This window comes from Seriola aureovittata, chromosome 13 (assembly GCF_021018895.1).
Source record: "Seriola aureovittata isolate HTS-2021-v1 ecotype China chromosome 13, ASM2101889v1, whole genome shotgun sequence".
NCBI classification, from domain to species: Eukaryota; Metazoa; Chordata; class Actinopteri; order Carangiformes; family Carangidae; genus Seriola; species Seriola aureovittata.
Window position 1 is genome coordinate 9,603,762 of NC_079376.1, and position 12,265 is coordinate 9,616,026.

General features: G+C 38.9%; 2 protein-coding genes across 2 annotated transcripts; both read left to right on the forward strand.

The window, feature by feature from the left end:
• The first annotated feature begins 75 nt into the window (after positions 1 to 75).
• On the forward strand, positions 76 to 6,478 carry pttg1ipa (PTTG1 interacting protein a). Its single transcript, XM_056393467.1, has 7 exons — positions 76 to 341; positions 1,292 to 1,344; positions 1,708 to 1,816; positions 3,228 to 3,330; positions 4,481 to 4,546; positions 5,319 to 5,365; positions 5,700 to 6,478. Exons 1-7 carry the CDS (start codon positions 254 to 256, stop codon positions 5,735 to 5,737), a joined length of 504 nt encoding a protein of 167 aa, XP_056249442.1. The 5' UTR covers positions 76 to 253; the 3' UTR covers positions 5,738 to 6,478.
• Positions 6,479 to 7,407: 929 nt separating this feature from the next.
• Positions 7,408 to 11,474, forward strand: sumo3a (small ubiquitin like modifier 3a). The gene is made up of 4 exons (XM_056394115.1): positions 7,408 to 7,562; positions 8,462 to 8,590; positions 8,770 to 8,841; positions 9,095 to 11,474. The coding sequence occupies exons 1-4, from the start codon at positions 7,542 to 7,544 to the stop codon at positions 9,155 to 9,157; spliced, it is 285 nt and encodes a 94-aa protein (XP_056250090.1). The 5' UTR covers positions 7,408 to 7,541; the 3' UTR covers positions 9,158 to 11,474.
• Positions 11,475 to 12,265: the final 791 nt, after the last annotated feature.

A 12,265-nucleotide genomic window follows, 5' to 3' on the forward strand; every position in this document is an offset into this window, starting at 1 on the left:
TTTGAGCATTTCCTTCAACACTGCAGAGGCGCACACTGGCGCTTTCCCCTCCTATTGCTTCTGATGCGTAACGAGTGCGTCAGGATTTTTGCGTCGTGTTCCTTCTCGGCAACTTCACTCCTGGACTTTCAGCCGACGACCGGTCGCAGCCAAAACATTTCCTCCTTTTAACACTCCCAGGTTTCTCAACGCTTCTCGGACTTACAACCTGGGAACCAAAAACATCTGGAATAATCAGCGTCTGAGTGGTCGGATGATGGATTTGCGGATTTTACTCCCAGCTCTCCTGCTTGTTTTGGGTTTGGCGACAGTTTTCGCCCAGTCTTCCGCACCTGACAAAGGTGGGAGTGGAAACCAGTAGCTCTGTGGTAATTGAAGAATTTATGGCAGCTGAAAGTATTGTCTAACATTGTTTTAGTCGCTTCTAGTTGCCTGGTTATTTTTCTTTTAAAAATCGGAGGTAAACAGGGGAGTAAAACCCTTCACTTGATTTTTGAGACCATTTTTAGCTCTGGATTACCATGACTTGTTCAACCTCTATTTATTACAGCATTCTTTTTACCTTATCTTGTGTCTAACAATTTCTGTTGACTAATGGGAACATGAGAGGACATAAAACAGCAACAAAATAACTTTATTTGAGGTGTTGAGTCTTGTTTGTATTTTCTGGCATCAGATCATATATCATAGAACAATGTAGCCAATCTTGACTAAAGGCTATGTTTCATCTCATAAAGCTAAACTTAAAAGCAAGATCAACAGTGATATTAGTGATATCTCTGCACCTCTGTTAGTTTCATATCTTTGTGTATTGTTGAAACCTCTCAGCAGGAACAACAGTCTCTTTTCAGTTCTTGTTCAACCCCCCTCAGGAACTTAAACCAGCAGAAGTAAACAAACCGACCACATAAGAATGAAACCTTGTTCGTTTACACCTCCATTTTAAGGATACATGATACACTGACAAACCCAGCTATTGTCCCATGTAGTCTGCTGATGATAATATGACTAGTCTGAAGCCTGTGTGTTTACTCTGCCCTGTCTCCATGGAAAATGTGCCAGGAGGATTAGCAATAGTTACAAAAACCACAGTGAGCACAAACCTTCAGGCCCCATTTAATCTGCTCCTTGAAGGGTTTTCTGCCAATCTCTCTTTTGTTAAAGTCACTTGTACTTTTCCTTGTGAGGCAAAATGTGTGTGCACCTCATGTTGACTGTGTGTACACTTCTTTGTAGATTATCTCGGGTGTCTTAAGCAAACTAACTAACTTTTTTTTTTTAAATTCCACAGCGTGTGAGGCAAAGAACGGGACAAGCTGTGAGGAATGCCTGAAAAATGTGTCGGTAAGAAAGTCTCTTGTTCCTGCTGGGTTGACTTAATTGCGGGTTTACATGTTTGTGTGTGTGTGTGTGTGTGTGTGTGTGTGTGTGTGTGTGTGTGTGTGTGTGTGTGTAATGGAAAAAGAGGTGTCCCAGGTGGAGGAACTACAGCCAGTGGCTCCACCTCCACACCTGTTAGACTGGTTTGAGGAGAAACTGATCTCTCATCCATCCACACCCTCCTCCGCCATTTTCTGCTTTTTTTTTTGTGCATGCATGCCCTACAGTGTATCCTGCGGATGCCCTGAATACCCGAAGATTCATTGTTTGTTTATATAATAAAGGAATCATTATGTGTGTACTTTTTTTTTTTTTTTTTTTTTACAGTGTTTGTGGTGTATTACAACCAAGACTTGTATGACATATCCAGTGAGGACCATCCTTCCACCCCATGCTCTCTGCCCACTGAATGATGCACGGTGGGGGCTCTGCTGGAGTAAGAGAGAACACACACACACACACACACACACACACACAACACACACACACACACACACACACACACACACACACACACACACACACACACAAAGTAGAGAAAAGTGTGCAGGAGATGTAGAACGTTAAAAGACCTCTCCTAAAAAGTCAATAAATAGAATTATATTAAATAAAATTACTCCATCACATCCTTTCTGCAACTCCAATGAGCTCTTTAATACATTTTTCTATTGTTCATTTTAGGAAGGTTAGGCATTTGTGCTCAGTTACTGATAATTATAATCAATTAAACACTGTTTTGCTTTTACTGAACCAAATATTTGGTGAGTTACTCAGCGACATTCCTCTGATGTAGGATTGCCAGTGATGATTATTTTCATTATCAGTCAATTAATCAATCTATTAAAAGTCAGAAAACCGTGAAAAATGTTCATACCTGTTTTCTAAAGCTCAAGATGACGAATTCAGATGTCCTGTTTTGACCAGTTGTTCAAAATCTTAAGATAATCAATTTAAAAACAGAAAAAAGCTGTTTTTTTTTCATGTGATTTCAGTGTGTACTGATCACACATAAACCAGCACAGTTTTGTGGGTAATGAGAAGGTAAAAAACAGTGTGTGTTTGTTTGGGAATAACTTGGTCCTAACTGATTTCAGGTAGCTTATCTACAGACTGTATAATTTAGGTATAAGCATTTATTTTGCTTCAGATATGAACATATCACATTTTTATTAAAACTAATGAATTGTTCTTCTTCTTAAATGTATTTATTTATTCGCTGTATGTCTTTTGCCAAAACACACAGCTCCTTTAACTCACAGTAGTCACTGATCATGCTCCACCAACAAGGAGCAATGAAATCAAATGACCTCTAAATCAGTCGCTGTTCAATGCAGAAATAAGACAAACATTTAAAGGAGCTATTTTTAAGTTGTGCTATTGCTACCTAGCCAACGTTAGCATTAATGTTGCTGATCAGTCTAGAGCAAATGTTGAGAGGTCAGCATCAAACTTCATTCTTTTACTCGCCAAGAGCTGCCTTCAGCAGTTTTGATTCTATTTCTATCACTTCTTCTCTTCTACTAAAGTTAGCATGCTAACCAGCTAGCTCTTCTCACTTCCTGATACCGAGTCACTGTAGCATCCAGTCTGCCCTGAAGAAGTAGTGCTCTTCAGATTCAGAGGGCATATTATAACCTCTTGTGTTGTAAACACAATAATGGCTGAAGTTCTTGGTAAGACTGATAAGTAAACAACTGTTCATGCTAATGTTGGCTATGTAGCAATAGCAAAACTTACAAATAGCTCCTTTTAAAAAATACCAATCCTTACTGCATGCAAGCTAAATTGTTCTATTGTGAAGGACTGTGGAATCCTGCATAACTTTTTGTTTCTATCTCTGTTTGTAGTGAACTTCCAGATACTGATTATCACCTTGGCAGTGGTTGGCGGAGTTATCATCATCGCCTTCCTGGTCTGCTTGTTCTGCTGCTGCAAGTGTGAGAACTTTGGGTAAGTGTGCAGTGAGCTGTAGTTAACTTTGTTTGACTGAACAGGTACACTGTCATCGTCCACAACATGATCCTGAGTGAATAAACTGCTGTACTTTTGGGTCATTTCAACGATGCTACCAATACTTGTGTTCAAAGGGTTAAGACACATCCTGGATACGTGAAGAAATTTTAAGAAATGATTTTAAAAGGTTTAGGTTTAGATTAATTTAATCTTTAATTTCATTAAGTTGCTTTGTTTCTGCTGTTGTTTATGGCACCTGTATTTATAAGGTACTTACATAATGAACTTTACTTATAGGAAAAGGCTCACTCATTACTTAATATGTTTTGTTACTAAATGATTATTTACTGTAACCTCTCTGTTACAGAGTGTAATTTCCTGGCTTCTTTTCATTATACCTGAGACATGAACAAAATAATACCATACACATGTCCAGTAGCTATGGTATAACAATAACAAAAACAGTTCACTTATTATTATTATTAAATACCAACTTTTCTTGGAAGTGTATTTGAATGATGTACATCAGGCTTTCATTTCTGTTCCTACAAACATTACAGTGAGATATGTCAGAATGTACAGATTATCACGAGTCTGCAGTGGTTGCTCGTAGTGGTTTGTGAAGTTGTTTCCTGACAGGAAGAAACTACATTGAAAAAAGCCTGATCAACACAGATAGCCCACAACCACTTTGGTCGGTTGAATAGGGACCATGTTACCTACAGGGTGGTTTGTAGATTGAAAGGAGTTGGTTTCGTCATAGGATATTTTTATCTGTGGCTTATCAGTGACTCTTGTTTAACGTCTCTGAGCTGCCTGGAGAAAAACTTACATTTAGACTACATATTACAGGTATAGAGGGTTTAAGTATAAGAATGAAAATAGGTATAAAATGGTTAAGGCCAGGCTAAGAACCACGGGAAGACTACCTTTGTCAATCAACCATGTGGCTTTCTTCATATTAAATTCATTACAAGGTGATTATGATCAGTGTGTGTTGAGCCCAACACTGAACATTTCTGTTGGCTTTAGAGTGATTACCTCAAGGTGTCTGTACTTACGCGCGTGCGCACACACACACACGCGGCGTGCTTTCCCATGACCTAACTAAACATAATCTAACTTTGGTCTTGTGTTTGTGTGTCAGATCCACAAGGTTTGAGGCCAAGATGGAGAGACAGGCCAATAAGATGAAAACCAAGCAGGAAGAAAGGTGAGGAGCATTGTTCTGTGCATGCAACACTGACTGTTTAACACTGTTTCAAGACTTAATTCTCCAACAGTGTGGCCATGTGCTGTTGAGCAAAACTGACAGTGAAACAATGCAATTTGACCCTTTACCCTTGTCACGACCTTCTCCTAGCTAACCCATCTCAAAAACACTACAGGTGTGTCCACACCAGGGCTATACACATCACAGGGGCAGTTTCTACCCACAGAGCTTGAACCAAAAACTCAGACTTCCTCACCGAAATTGTTTTGCCCTGATGTGTATTTCCTGCTTTAATTATATTTCCACGTACACAAGCCCTCCAGTCTGTTTGCAGATTGTCCCCACAGCACTGTAGCCTGCTACATTTGTCAGCAGTAAACTGTAATTACCAACTTACTGACAATATCGCTGTGTGGAAATTAGTTTGCTCAAAAATGGGTTTATGCAGATCTTAGGGTGCATTTTACTACTCCCCTTTGTTACTGCTCTCAGGTAGCCTCTTAATAGCCTCAATATTTGTGTTTGTTTGATGGTTTACAGTCGACAGTACACCTGATGAACCAACTGTCCCTGCTGCATTGTTGGTCATGATCCATATCAGTTTCCTTCATTGCACAACACAAAAGCAACACCAATAAGGGAAAAATGCACACGTCATACTGTTATCAGCTCAGACTGGTTTGTGGCCACATGACTTTTGGGAGTGTTTGAGAGTGTGAAAAAATATCATGAGTCAGTGTTTGGCTCATAAGAGAGTGTTTTGTCCTTACAGGAGGACAGAGATGAAACAGAGACACGACGAAATCAGGAAGAAATATGGTGAGATCCCGCTTTTGCTTTTGACACACTTTTTCGTAATTTCTCTCTCTTTTTCACACGTGTGTACTAACATAGTGGAAATGCATGTTTTACAGTTCCTTTAAAAAAAAAAAAAACGAATTGGGGACGTATGATAGGAGAATTAATTCAAAACTACAAAATGAGATTTAGATATTTAATCTTTTTTTTCTTTTAATTATGACATTTCTTGTTAAGTTTAAGCTGTGAATGTAGAGCTTTATCATCTTACTCTCAGCAAAAAACAATTTCCCAAATGTGAAACAATTCCTTTAAATCAATGCAAAACTTCAATCATTGTTTTATGTTTCTCTAGGTCTAAGTGGGCAAAACCCTTACTCCAAGTTTGCATGAGAGTGCCAGTGAACTGACATTTTGCACCATGAACCTTGTATTTTTCCTGGACCTCTGATGGCTACGTAAACTATAAAGAAAAGTGACAGTAGTTTTGTACAGACAGCCTCTAGTGTCATTCAGCCAATGAACAGGAATGTTATGTTCACTGTAATGATCCAAGAGGCTGTAACCATAGGCTAGAATAGACCCATGTAGCAGCAGTGTTCTTCAAGACTACAGTGGTCTATCATGTGACTCCTGTAGCATCAGTCTTCTCATACTATTTATCAGGTTGAGTATAATTGTAGAGTATGGAAAGATTCCTCTTTGGTAGCTGAACAAATTTTTCCTTTTGAAAATCTGTTGCATCCGTAAACCTGCTCTGAGTTGCTGCTGAGATTAGAGATCTAGTTGATAGTGATAATCTATTTTTGTACTTGGTGTAATTTGTCTTGTTTCTTGTTTCAAAATGATTCATTCCTATTCTAAAATGCACATGTTGAAAAGGCAATTTTGTTGTGTTATTGCTGTATGTTCCACTCATAGATGGACTTGGTTTTTTTTTTTGTAACATACTAGGTTCAGAAAATACGGTCATTCTATGGCATCAAAATGAAATCTTCGTCCTTGCATTCTGAATTAATAAAGAAATAATTAAGTTAAATTTAATGTGTTGATCCTTAAGTTGAATTGAATCAGTCTAAATTACCTGTATAATCTGTAAAGACACAAACGCCTAATAAAAGACTTTAAACTCAATTAATTCTGCCAGTGGCAGTGGACTTTTGTTGTGTTTGTGTATTGCCTGCATCGTGCTTTCATTAAAATGAAAGCTCTTATATTAATATTTTGTATCTTTTTTGATAGGAATTTTTTTCTGAATTTTTAAAAATCAAAGATAATTGATTAAAAGATGGAAGAATGTCAGTAGGGTAGAGCTGAAATATGCCTAACTTTTAGCAAGTTTCTTCAGAACAAAGGTTGATAGGCTGAAGGCTGACAACTTTGCGAGTTAAAGATGATTTTTATTTTCCCCACTCCAGGTATTTGGGATATTTTATCTCAGAAACTAAATCTGACATAAGAAAATACAACTACAAAAAATTACCAAGGCAATGATGGGTTTATAAAATATTTGACATTTCTGAGTTACATTGTATATTTGTAAAGACGCAACTGCAATTACCATCAAGCAATTACCATGCAACTGATATGAGCATGTTCTACGACCGAAAGAGAATGTATAACCCATTAAATTGATTAGTAATGACTCTAAAATAGCATTTTTTTTTTTACATTTATCAATTTAAATGCATCGATGTGAATTCAAATTAATTCTAGTCAGGCTGGACAAATTCCAGTATTGTTCAACACAGTTTCCGATGCAAACCAGTTTGTTTGGTTTTGGACATTACATCCATGCAGCTAGCAAAGCATATGGTCGTAATGTTGATTTAAATTACCTTTTTGAACCACAGTAAAAGTGTTATATACTTGTTCCGAGTTACCTTTAGTTATTCATAAAGTGAATTCATATTTCTTACAAATATATGCCCAAATGTTTGACGTTGTGATACAGTTCATTAGTTCCAATTCTTCAATTCGCGTGATCGAGGATTTTACATTGATGCGCGCCCCCGTGTCCGCGCTCCCGCGGTTTAGAAGTCACATGGTCTTCTCTCATCCAATGGTTTATTTGCGACTGCGGTCCTAAGCGCGCACCCGTCAGTGGAGGAGACGAGAGGACAGAAGGCGGCAGAAAGACCCAATAACCCTCAATTAACCGATTATTCTGAAAACCGTGACACGAAATCCAGCCGAGATGTCAGAGGAAAAGCCAAAGGTAAGATATTAAGGCTCACTGAGTTGTGGGTTTGCAGTGATGGCTCAGTCAAGTTCCTGCCAAACCATTTCTCAGATGTGCAATCTAAAATGGCCTGGTTTGCACGTTTCTCTGAATCGGCGCAGTGTTTGTTTCGCAAATGAATGAGAACCCGCACATCGATATTTACACTTAGATGCGCTTACCCAACACACTGTGGATGGAAATTGAAGAGGTTGTGTCCCACTAACGAGGGTCTCGAGGATTGTGGGCAGAAATGTCAATTACAGCATGATTGTTATTTGCGGATTTTTTCTTTGTCGAAACGGGACCACGTTATGTCCGCAACGCAGCAAATGCCGCAACTGCAGCAGCTACAAAGAGGCGCTAATGGAGGTGACGCACTAATTTAAAAACTAATACAGTCCTGTTGTTTTTGCTGCGTTTAATGTGTCGGTGCTTGTTTGGCCACAGCACAACAAAACAAAATAGCTAGCAGCGTTAGCCGGCAGCTAAACTTAGCAGCAGTACTGAAGGGCTGGCGTGCCGACCACCTAGCCTGGAGCTAATCATGCTAACGTTAGCGTTCTATGACTGCCCGGGAAGCAACATATGCCTCCATTATTAAGCCTCGTGCAAGTTTGTTTTGGTTAAAACATCTTTAAAGTAGTGTCGAATTATTCCTTCACCACACATTGAACTTGCACTCGCCTTTTATTGTGAAATTACTTTTAAAGTAGCAGGCTGTGTGCAGCTTATAGTCTGGTAACTAACTTGATTGGTATATGTCTCTGATAGCAGTGCTGTTACCTGTATTGTATCTGTGACTTCAGTATAAACCCCTTGTTGTAATGTTTGTGGTATCTCTGTGACTTGTAACCTGCTGGTTTAACTCCTGTTAAACATGTTTGTCTCTGCAGGAGGGAGTAAAGACTGAGAATGATCACATCAACCTCAAGGTTGCAGGGCAAGATGGGTCGGTGGTCCAGTTTAAAATAAAAAGACACACACCACTCAGCAAACTAATGAAGGCGTACTGTGAACGACAGGTGAGCTGAAAGCCCAAATGACTGCTTTTGAATCTCTACCTCTCCAGCAACACGCAGTTGTTGTGGATTTGCTGTAATGACCCCTTCAGCCTCTCCATTAGCTGTGCACTTCACTATGCTATTCCTGTACTAAAAATCCTCAGCACATGCTCTTCATGTCCGTTGTCTTGCTCCTGCAGGGTCTCTCAATAAGGCAGATCAGGTTCAGGTTTGATGGCCAGCCTATCAATGAGACGGATACACCTGCACAGGTATGATCTATTCACTGTTATATTCTCTTTGAACATCACTGAAGTCGTATGTTTACATGATGGTAACACATTACAGAAGCCTGCCATTATTGGAAGGAATTACCTAGTGAAATATTCAGTTTAAACATCACAAGCAAAATTCAGGCATTCAGTGTCTTTAGATAGCCTTAAGTTATTATGTATAATATTTTAACCCCTGCATCATTTTAGCTGTTGGTTATTTCTATTAACTGTGAACCTCTGCTCCCCTCAGCTGGAAATGGAAGATGAAGACACCATAGATGTTTTCCAGCAGCAGACGGGCGGACACTGCTAAGTCCTCCCCACCTCATTGACGGCCACCCTCAGACCACGCCCTAAGCCACCTTCACTGTCCCTCCCCTCCTCATTGCCCCTCTCAGCCTATTATTATTATTATTATTATTATTATTATTATTATTATTATTATTATTCCTTAAGTTTAAAGATGTCTGTCATGGTTTTTCGTCAGGTGTGGGGGGGCGGCTCCTCAGCTGTTTATGTACTGTCTCAGCCAGGACTGAACTTTTGTGCTTGTCAACAGTCTCTCTGCTGGCCAATCAGGACAACAATTTCCTTCTGGCACTGCAGGCTGTGATTGGACCAACAGCACGCCACAGCTGCTCCTGGTTTGTCAGTGCTTCTCATTCACTCTCCAGTGAAAGCTTAGTATCAAGTAGTTTGTCACGGTTTTCATCCAGCGGGGTCGAATGCGGGGCTCTGCAAGTTTTGTTTTTTTTTTTTTTTTTTTTTTTGCCCAGGGGTCACAGTCAGTGGGCATGAAAATGCTTTTGAAGTGGAAGCACGATCTGAACTTAATACACACCCGCCTTCCATTTCACTTCGCTCTCATGTGTGTTTTTTGTCTGAACAGTGACTCCTGCTCTTCTGTCAAATGTATTTTAATTCTCTCCGCCTTTTAGGTGCTTTTGCTAAAGAGTTCTTCAATGTTTTTGTAATTTTGTTTCTTCTTTTAAAAATTAACACCCCAGGGGCTTGGGATTGTTGGTTTTTTATTTTTTTCTTTTTTTTTTTTTTTTTTTTCTTTTTCTGTACAGAAGTATCAGAGTGGATGTTAGATAAATGTTGTGGGGCTTGGACCAATACTCCAAAGACCGAACTTCTATTTCATATTTGCTGTATTTGGATCACTCTAAATGCAAACTATAAGGTCAAAACTGTCAGATTTTAAGGGAGTTTGTATTTCGTTAATGTTATTTGCTTCTTTGACTGCTACTAATTGGGAAAGATTCTTTTGGGGGTGTCTTCCGTACAGACCAATATTCGGTAATCGCCCGTTATGGGCGAAATTTCATTTACGCCACTGTGGTGCATCCTTATTCGGAGTTAGTCGGGGTCTGGCTGTATAAGGATAATCTTGATGTGGAATACATAACTTTTGGTTTTCTTTCCCTATTTTCTGAAGAAGTGGGCCAGTGATTGGTCCCTAAAGTATTCTTACAAGCTACTCTGCTTGTGGGTTTTCAGGGTGGGCTGTGGGTGGGAGTGACTGGGAGATTGTTCCTTAGTGTTGTTTTGGGGTCAGCTGTCTCATCTCTGTATTGTCCTTGCGAATGTAGGCTGATGGGACAACTGATTCTACATGTGCTTTGAAGAGGAGCAGCCTCCAGTATGAGCAAGGATATCCAACAAAAGTCAGTATGCGTTTTGTCATGCATTTTGAAGACACTTTTCTCTGCTTTATCAACTGTTGAGATAATGTTTTCTGATGTGCACAAGGCAGAAGTTGCAGGCCATTTCTTTTCAACACCTTTTAACTGCAGTTTTGAAAACTGAAGCTATCTCAAGTGGTGATGAATGTCTCAAATATTTTGCAGTTAAGAGGAGGATGCATGCTGTTTGCATATTGGGAGGGCAGGGAGGTCAACTGATGGAGTTTGGGAGATAAGTGTTCTGTACCCACAGGGCCCCGTTCTTCATACATTGATAACTAAGTTGGCTTGATTTGATTGTTGATGGTCTGACTTGAGCTTGGAGTTTTTCAGTTCAGTCAGGATTAAAATGACAGTCCCTTAGCTCAAAACCTGCAGAAGCGCAAGCTCCTTCATAGTGAGTTGAATCATGACAACGCTTTTTTAAGTTTACCAATTTTATTTTCACATAAGGCTGCACCATTCTTTAAAAGCACCAATCCATCAGTATTGTTATAGCAGAAGAGGTTTTAATTTAAATAGTCAAAATAAAGCTAGTGCAATTGAGAAGAAAAGAATTCAGAATGTCGTTTGGTGCAGTATGAACCAGAGCAAAGGAGCGTTTTTAACTTTGATATATTGTGAAAATTATGCAGACTGTATTTTGAGGAGTTGTGACTGGCCTTGTGAATTTCACCTCATTTTTAATCTTTCAAATATGTTCCCATATCCTTAAATGTAGTTGTAGCACAGTTATCAAGACAAACAAATCAGCCTTCCACTTGCATCCGAAGAAGTAAGTTAGCTGGAGAAAAATCTTATGAGCTGGCTAACACGAGCTAAACTTTGTAATGTTTGAAGAACGGGGCCCAGGTCTTGTCATGTTATTTGTTTCTCTACTGATTTGTACATTGTTTGTGGTCTTTTACTACTGTATACAATAAATATAGTTTGGTACTCAGATTTGCTGTCTTAAGCTTCATTATTTTATGTTTGTCTATTCAAAAATGGGTCAAGTGTTTCATCCTACTTTGTCCTTCATCGTACTTCAACTATCACAGGATATTTTTTTAAGATGTGGAGGGAGGTAATGAAGTTGTTAAGCTATATTGTTTCATTAATTTCAAAAGGGAAAGTACACAGCACCAACTTCAATTCCCGCTGTACCCCTGCCTTCTAAAAATGTATGTAAGTACTATGGAAGGAAACTTTAACGTGGCCTGAATAGTAGAATAGTGGTAGAAGACAGCTAGGTGGTGCCACTGAACCATTATAAGGTCTCTGGTTTGATCTTATTTTATCATTAAAAAAACCTACACATTACACACTAGTATAAATACCCACAACACCTAAACAAACAAGCAGATTAATTCCAACATGAAACATGGACATGTGGAAACACGCAACACAACAAACCTTAAAAAGCATCATGCATAAAATTGAAGTATGATGCAGGAAAAAAACACCAAAAGGTAAAATAACCAGTTTCTATAGTAGTCCTGAAACTCAAATGTACTTAAGACTTCATTTAAAGACCAAACTAAATGAAAGCAGATTAAACATAAAATGTATGTTCATATATCAAACCAAGTCAGATAATTATTTTAAACTGTATTAACTTCCAGGGTGACCTGGATCGCCTGAGGCCTGATGCTAAACCTTAGATCTGATCTGATAAAGTGACTGAATAGTTGCATTCAGTGCAACTGAAACAGTGATAAGATTTAACAGAGGCTGATGAGTCAAACCAGGAA